At 39.6% G+C, this 8,762-nt stretch overlaps 1 protein-coding gene across 1 annotated transcript in view; it reads left to right on the top strand.

Moving 5' to 3' along the window:
- Positions 1–2,880, top strand: part of BRDT (bromodomain testis associated) — a 24,849-nt gene extending 21,969 nt beyond the window's left edge. The window contains exons 17-19 of the mRNA XM_019474906.1: positions 371–573; positions 1,946–2,105; positions 2,812–2,880. Of these exons, the coding sequence (XP_019330451.1) occupies positions 371–573; positions 1,946–2,105; positions 2,812–2,880 (432 nt within the window). The remainder of the gene's footprint in view (positions 1–370; positions 574–1,945; positions 2,106–2,811) is intronic.
- Positions 2,881–8,762: the final 5,882 nt, after the last annotated feature.

Below are 8,762 nucleotides of genomic sequence, written 5' to 3'. Positions count from 1 at the left end.
GATGTTCTCTGTATTAAAATATTGTCCGTGGACCTTGCATAAGCTTAGTCTTGTGAATTCATGTTTTCTGGAATTAAAAAATGGAGAGGTGGACGTAAAAGATTGGGTAAGAACAGCTACAAACGCTAATAATTTTTAGCATATTGCTAAAGAATCTCAACGTCGAGGAGAAAACATATTGAAGTCTGCTTAGACTGCTGTATTTGCACTAATGTTCTGCTAAAGTAAGGATATTTTGTTGTAGATATTCCCAAATAGGCCCAGTCAAAACAACATTGTGCTAATGTAAGAACTAAGCAGGTGATGGATGATTAGTAGTTGTAGAGTATTTTTTGCCTCTTCCATGTTTTCCTTTTTCTAATAACTTCAGGATACAGGATTTAAGAATATAGATTCCTGGGTAAGCTTATGTAAAACGATGATGCTTCCAGCTCCGATAAAAACATCTGCCGAGAGCTTCAAACAGTTCAGGAAAGCGGCATTAAAGAGGAGGAGTGGGCAACCGCAGGAGTTAAAAAGGCCTCTGGTGCAAGCTGAGAGGGAACTGCAAAACCTTCCTCAAGAAAGAGAGAGGTTTGTAACCACATATGTTTAAATATTATTCTATTTTTTGCTAGTATGGTACTGGGTGGCTTAGTTATTCAGGAACAAGTGGTTTGGATTAGGCAATTGCCATGCGTCAGAGGAAGGGGGGGAGCTGTACCACTCTAAACACAATTGCACATCCAAAATGCACAAAGTGGCTTTTTCCCTTGCAAATCAGTATCCTTTCCGCAGTCAAAGAAACTTCTCAGGTACTCCTTTTTTTTTTTTTTTTTTTTTTTTTGGCTTTGGTCCCCTGGGGCACTCAATTCTTCTAGTCGTGACCAGAATTCACGCCTGTCCTCAGTATCTTACTTTCCTGTGTCTGTAGCCAGGAAAATCCACATCTTATTGCTATCCTAAGGGGAAACAGGATAATCTAGTCTTCAAGAACTTGGTGTTAACATAGCTAAAGGAGTTCCAGTGTGCACCACTTCAGAGAGCAGAATTCTTTGCATTGCTGTAGAGAAACGTACTCAATAAGCTACTGCTGTAGTATTCTTCCCTAGTTGTTTGCAGCCACTGTTTTAGTGAGTGCCCACATATGTTATCCCAGTCTGAGGTCTATTGTTATGCTGAGTGGGATAAGTGACTGCCTACTAATTACTGCATTGCAGTAATATCTTAGATTGCTGTTTGCCACCTTTTTGAAACTCTGCTTTCTGTAGTACTTCCTTCTTCAGTAGTCTTGATTTTTTTTTTCTTGTCTGTTTGACCCTGTGGAAGATAAGTTTGAGCCGGTTCCTAAATTCTCCTGCTCCTGCCCATCACTAGCTGTATGAGAATAGGTCGCTTGTTTGGAGTGTATTATTTTAATAAACAGAGCATTTGAGAGACTTAAGAGTATGCTCCTTGTTCAGAACGTGTAGAACAGTCCAGGCACCTTCAGCTACTACAGGTTTCCACGAGGAGGAAACTGGGCATGTAACTCATGTAGCTCTATGGAATAAGACATTACAGATGCTTGCCTGACGTTAGTGAAATCTAACTCGAATAACTAATTGAAGAGGAAGAAGGTAGAAGCAAAACATCACGGGCCAAGAAAGTAACAGAAATTTAAGTGCGTATGTCTGTTTCAAAGGAAGTGCACGTAAGCTTTGTGTAACACGTATATAAATCCTGTGTGCATATAGATTGGAAATGGAACACAGAAACCTCATCGTACTACAGCCCAACAATTGCGCGCACATCCCTCTTGCGAAGGGAAATTACTATGAATCAACATGTAAAACATAACCACAGTTTGAGTGCTATGCGCTGATTTAAGTTATTTGCAGAATTCTCTTCAGATGCAAAGGCTTGTTATGAAGAAAAAGAAGAAACAACTTTTATCCTATACCGATCTCTTCTGCTTTCTTTAAAGGGGCCATGAAGGCACAGGATCGGATGCCATTGCAGTGACAGGCTGTGAGCCCCAAAACCAGCAGAAGAGCAAACAACTGCCCAAAGCTCAACAACGTGCTCTTGTTCAAGACCGTAACTTGGCTAGAAAAATGGAACAAGAACGCAGGAGGAGAGAAGCAGTAAGTTGCTGACTCTTGCCGGCTGATTTTGTTTCAACTTTAGTGGAGAATAAGAAATGTTAGGGCCTGAATGATTGAAAGCAACAGAACTATGCTACCTGAAGAATTAGTCCAGAAAAGGGAACTCAAAGTAGGTCTTCAAGTGGTGGAATATGAAAAACTATCTGCTTGGTCCTATTATTCCCATAGGCTTAGAATAACTGCATGGTAAAATCAAATTTTAAAGTGGAGTCCCTGCCCTTTGAATAACTTCAAACCTCAAGTCTTGCAAGCTGTCTATCCTCTTTAACGTATTCCATGTCAACAACAGCGCTAGTCATACTGTTCTGGTCTGCAGCATCAAAACTGAGTCGTTTTAAAACTAACTTACTGGTTTTATTGGTGTAGGTAACGAATGTTTTTTAATTGCTACTTTTTTTTTTAAACTTCTTTTTTAAATTCATAATATTGTAGAACGGAATGTAAGAACTGCAGTGTGAGATTATGCTAGAATCAGATAAGGTCTACTAAAGCTTTCATCCTGTTCGGCTCTTTTCAGAGAGGACTTCAACAACGTGCACACTCAAACCTGTAATAACAGAGGAAGCATACACTTTTTGGGAAGAAGCTTTGTAGTTTTTTCTTAAATCTTTATTAAATATTTGACCTGCATATTATTAATTAATGTCTGACTGCTCTGAAAATACACTAATTTGCTTTCTTGCAGATGGCTTGTACAATTGATATGAATCTGCAGAGTGATATTATGGCATCTTTTGAAGAATATCTTGAGTGAAAGCTGTAGTTAATATAGAACTTAACTTCAACGTTACTACAAACTGTACAACTTTGAAAATGTACTAGTTACAAGCTTAAATGTTAAGACCACTTTAAAGAGCACGTGAGCTCCTCTAAAATGCTTGATATTAAAAGCTTGTTCATGGATATTTGAAGCATCACAAGATCTTTTTGGTGCTTGTTTGCAATATATGTTATCTAGTCTGCTACACAGTGGAACGTAGTTGTTCTTTTGATTAGTTTTGTATGTTGTGTGTATATATATGAGAAAATATCAGCTTCTTGATTTTTTCCCTCATTTTTTAAAAATCAATTTTTTTCGGTAACACTTGAGGATCTGTTATACTGAGCATAGCCAAATTCTTGTGTTTGACTGTATTAAGTCATAGTATACTAAATATGCACCTATAGAAACTACTTTAAAGCAAGGTCTTATCAATTATGTGATTGCTATTAAAACAATCACTTTACTATGACACGCTTGCACAGGATCTGGGCTGTGACAAAAGACCTCTATAATAGTGATAATTTCTAAAGGGTGTGTAACGTTATTTGTAATCGTAAAAAAACCATTTCCTGGAACTCTGTAATTTCAACAGCAAATCCTGTATAATTGCATGTCTTTTAAGGCCCAGACATGTTGATCTTCTGTTTAATGTACTTTATGTTAACATAACATTTGGATAAGGGTGCAAGCATGTTTGCCAAATGGCTCTGGTTCTTCACAGAAAGAAATTATCTAAAACATCCCACTTCTGGCTCCAGTTTGAAAGGCTTTCTGATTAATGCAAGATTTTATTAATGTTGCGATACTTGTCTGAAGTAGAAACTAGAGTGTAAAAACCCTACAGTCTTGTTGGTTATATATAGCTATCTCAAATTAAGTACAGGACTAATAAAACATTGTTTTATAGAACTGATACCAAAACACAATGTGTGTGACAGAAATGTTGGGTGGAAGGGGGCCCCTAGAGATATTCTAGTTCAGTGGTCTCCAAACCTTTGTCATCATGCACCCCATCAGTAAAAAATTTTAAGGATGCACCCCCAAGACATGTATATTTATTCATTTACAAATTATATACATGTTCTACTGTACTAATATATTATGTACATTATAAAAAAATACACAAAAATAGAAATTAAATATTTTAAATAGTGTTTATTTAATTTTGCTTAGTTATGTTTGTTTATTTTGTTTTGTAATTAAAAAAACCCTTTGTATTAAATATTTTCTTCCCACACTCCACTTTGGAGACCACTGATCTAGCTGAACCTCCCCCTCAAAACTCTCTCCCCCTGCTGAGACCTCTGGTCTGTCGCGTTCCTGGATCAAAGTTGGAAGTGAAGGTAACGCTGCCAGTGTTGTGGTGAGGGTCTGCCACTGACCACCCAACTAAGTAAACTAAGCGGACAAGACTTTCTATAAATAACTGAATTTTCAGATAAAGGAAATAAATTGCATCTAAATTCATAAATGACAGCTAAAGCATGCCTAAAAATGGTAGCCTGGACTGTCAGGTCGCAGGCTGATGAGCTAGTGCTAGTTCCAAAATACCTATTCTGCAATAAAATACTGCTCTGCATCTTCTACTTCTGCTATAGCTGGAATGGTAGTACTTCATTCAACAGCAGAAACAGTGCATATTGACAAAGGCTCAGATTTGGGGTATCACCCCTTGAAACATCTAGGGAAGTCCTCTTTACATGAGCCTTGCCTGGATGCAGGCTCAAGCGCACGCTGTTTGGGAAATTTGAGTGCTTGGCTAGGAAGGGGATTTGGGGTGAAAGTTGGGTCGTAATGTAAAGTGGTGCTGTTAGGATGTCTTGTTTCACATCCACATCAAAAGTGATTTAGGCCTGCCTTCATTTGTAGTTTATACATCTTTAATAGCTATTTCTCTTGCAATAAAATGTTACAGTTCACATTCAGGACTCCCTACCTTGCCGTCATCTGGCCATACTTTCTGACTGGGTTAGTGCAAACTCAAGATCTCTTGCTTTGGAAATAGGTGACAGGAGGGAAGGGCAAGAATTTCTCTGTTTTGTCTATTCTATATAACCATATGTGCATTGCTAACAGTATGAACTGGTACTCTTGCCCCTTCAAAAACTAATTCCAGCTTCCATGACTCCATTGTCACGATGACTTAAAGCCACAATGTCAGTGCTGCTAACGCTAATCTGATAAACCCTTTATTTGCAACCTACAAGCCAGTTAAAGAGGATAATCAGTTCCTACCTCCAGACAGAAGCCTGAGTTCAGAGGGAAGGGAGATGGTCTCCAAACATAAGTGAGTAGCAAGCCTATAACGATCGTGTTTGCGCAAAGCTGTCGCCGCACTCAAGCGAGCAGGAATACCACTTGTGCGGATATGGCCTGCAAACAAAAAGCTGCTTAAACAGACTAAGTATTGTTAGTTACCTAACAGTTAAAATGTGTACTAAGTTCTGTTACACCATTAAGTTACCTTGATCATTTGTGAAAATAGCTGCACTAATGTGTCATTTTTATACTTGTGTCTACGCTAGTAGATTGTATCTACACGTAAATGAAGGTTAAGATAGTTAAAAGCTTTAAAAAGTTCCTGTCACTAATAAATGGAATATGTTAAATTTTTTACTATCAACTATGAGTTGGTCAGGCCAGAGGCAGAGGCAGAGATATGCAAAGTTGTCCTCTTTTGTCTCTCAGAGACACAGGATTAGTTGAACTTTCAAAAGATTAGCAGGCAGATGGCACATCATGGAGGGCAAAGCACATTGTCAAAGCTCGTAAGACAATCTGCCCTGGGGTTGGTTTGGCTTGGCACCCATTAGAACAACAATTTAGAGCAGAAAATGAGAAAATCAAAATATAAGGAAGACAAACAATAATTGTTGGGGTTCTCAAATTTTCTTATGCATATGAGAGATACGGAAGATTCTAAGCTTTCTTCTGCAAAATGCTGGGAAATGTGTGGATGGTATTTGCCTTGTACAAACAGGTTTGCCACACATATGCAGACAGCGTGATCCTGGACTACAAAGAAAGCGTTCCTCAGTAAAAGAGGAATTCTGCTGCTTCCTTGGCAAACAGGACAGCTAAGGTAGCGCAGGTGGAGATGCCCAGAAACACTGAGCCAGGGTGTGCGGAAGGGCGTGCAGCGATTTCATCGTGCAAAAGCCACTCAGAACTGCTAGGTCCCCAGCACTATCTTCTTCCCAGCTCTGATACTGGATCCGTATTTAATATCTGAAGATGACATAGCTAAACTCCACAGGCAAAAGGTTTGTATAGTTTAGAAGTTTGACATAAAACTACCTAGGTAGTTAGTGATGTATAAACTAAAAATAGTTCTGTTCTTGTGAAAAAATTAGCTCTGCGGTTTGTACAAGAAATATGGGATAACTTGGCCAAATACCTGCTTATAATAAGGCACATGACGATTCCATCTCTGATCCTTCTTATATTCTAGATGGCTACTGTCATTTTGTGAATGCTGTGTCTAACCCGTCACTGGCTTCCATCAACCTTTCTTTAGAGGTAAGTGGAAGCTTGTGGTTAACTCCAGGATTTCTAACCTTGGTTTTCCAATTTTTCTTTGGGGATGTTTTCTACCAGTTCATTCTGATTACTAGTTTATTAAGGAATTTGATGACTACTGTGATATAAACAACAACATTGGTTGCTTTGCTCCTGCCAAACTTTCTAACTTATCTAACCGGGCCACTGGTTTACTGAGGTGCAATCCAGGGAAAATCCTGCTGCAGCTAGTCTGATATGGAGAAGCTGTGAAGTCTTCTTCCCTACAGAAAGGGTTATTAGCACAAGGTCTGATGCATTAAAAAAAATTAGTTATATGCTAATCCTGGGGTTGGTGGCATGAGTAATCTGAGCATGAACAGAAGGCTCAGGCTTGGTAGGCGTGATTCATATAATCCTACTGGAGTCTGCAGAGGTTAGCATCTTAACTGAATCATCAGCTTCTGATGATGTTCCTTCTCTTCTTGCCCAGGAGAAGGAAGGAGCCTTAAACAGCCCAGCACCTTTTTCCCCAGCAGCCTGATAAAGCTCCCGACTTCAAGTCTGTAGGGCTCACTTTGAGACAATGAGCAGGGATCGTGAACAGCACGACCCAGCGTTGTCAGCTGATGCGGGTTGCTGGTATTTCTTTTGTGTTATGGGTAAGAGGAAGCTAGGCAGCTTTTTACAGCGACTTGAAGATGTTATCTTTAGTAGTAAAAAGTAAATTCAGGTAATGGTTTTGTGTCTTATTTAAACTTTTAAATGCATAAAAATGCAGTAATGGGCAATTCTTTATAACGTTCCTTTCTGCTGCTTAAGGTTTTTATTTGTTTTTTTTTAAAAAAAAAGAAAAATTTTGAACTGGTTGAAACCAGCATTAACTCTGCCACTGCCTTCAGTGGGACTAGGATTCAACATCAGTGTCTATATTTGTAAGTCTGAATTTAGAACAAGTAGGAGAAAGCATTTGGTATGTTACAGACAAAAATTGTCTACAAGCTGTGTTTCATGCATAGTGAAAAATGATATATATTCTGTCCGTATACATGGTTATCCAATTTGGGTTTTTTTTAAACAGCTCATTAAATTACGTATCTTAGAGTTCACAGATGCATGGTGGCTTTGTACCAGCTTCTACTTGCACTGCTGGACAGAGGCAAAAAAAAATTTCTTGGAAGTTAAGTTCTAATCCTCCAAACTCAGCTGGACCAAGAAGAAATTTTGGTCTTCATCAAATTCAAGTAAAATTTGGCAAAATCCTCCCTCCCCAGAAAAAGGCAGGCAGTTGCACACAGGCCTACGTTATTAGCTGTGACTCTCACGTGGCTTCTACAAGTCTCGAACCTGCCTGTACCCTCTAGTCTGAGAAGCAAGGGGTTTAGATCAAGGAGTGAAGGTGAGCAGGCTGTGCACCGAGTCGGATCAGGACTTGTCAGGATTTGACATGCAAGCTCAATCCTACTTTTCTTGTAGTCAGCAGCTACTCTGTCCACATTTCGTTATCTCCCAGAACTAATAAACTTATTTTTCATAACTTGCACTTTTATAACATGTAAAACCAATTGCTTAATATAGTTGTGCTTTTTCTTACAATTTTGGATTACATGAACCATTCTGATTCTAAATTACCCTTTACCCTGCGTTATCAGTAGGTTAATACAAGGTAGGTGCTGGCTGGAGCCTTTCTTCTTACCCCAGCGTCCGTCGCCCCGTATGTGACTGTGACTCCTTGCCTTCTGCACGTAGCAATTTGCAGCTAATGGACGGGCGTAAGATCGTTCAGCTCTTAATGTCAGCCTTGGGTGGCTGAGATCTCGGTACTAAATTGACTCCGTTGGAACAGAGTTAGTAATGATGATCCAACTTCCTCTTCTAGCCATTATCTCTATTAGAGTAAGTTAAATTTTAAGAATTGTAAGTTTTGGTGCTGGAGCTCAAAATTTGTATCTTTTTTTTAAGAAATAGTCACAGTAATAGCATGTAGTAACTAAAACTGTAATACGTTTACAAAATCACCTTTAACCGGGTAACAGTGAAGCAGCAGTGAAAGAATGTACAGCCTTGGAAGATACTGAAGTGCATCCACACAGCCACGTACCTACACGCTTCCTTTGACACGTAAATAAGGTAAGTGCCATCGAGTACGTGACCAGAGTAGGCAAAGCACTCGCCTGCGAGGACCTCCGGCAGGCACCGGAGGCGAGGCTGTCCCTCGTACCCCAGCCGCGCTTTTCGCAGTGACATTTCGAGTGAGTTTCGGTGGATTTGGCAGTTCCGTCAGAGCGCGCAGCTGCCAGCCCCGCTCCTTGGCTCCAGCGACGGTTTCTCCTTATTTCGCTACGGAATATTTGGGGGGAAGAGCCCTCCGGGCC

The sequence above is a fragment of the Aptenodytes forsteri genome, unplaced genomic scaffold, assembly GCF_000699145.1.
Source record: "Aptenodytes forsteri isolate BGI_AS27 unplaced genomic scaffold, ASM69914v1 Scaffold237, whole genome shotgun sequence".
Taxonomy (NCBI): domain Eukaryota; kingdom Metazoa; phylum Chordata; class Aves; order Sphenisciformes; family Spheniscidae; genus Aptenodytes; species Aptenodytes forsteri.
The sequence above is the reverse complement of the archived record's forward strand: the minus strand, read 5'-3'. Positions and strand labels throughout refer to the sequence as shown.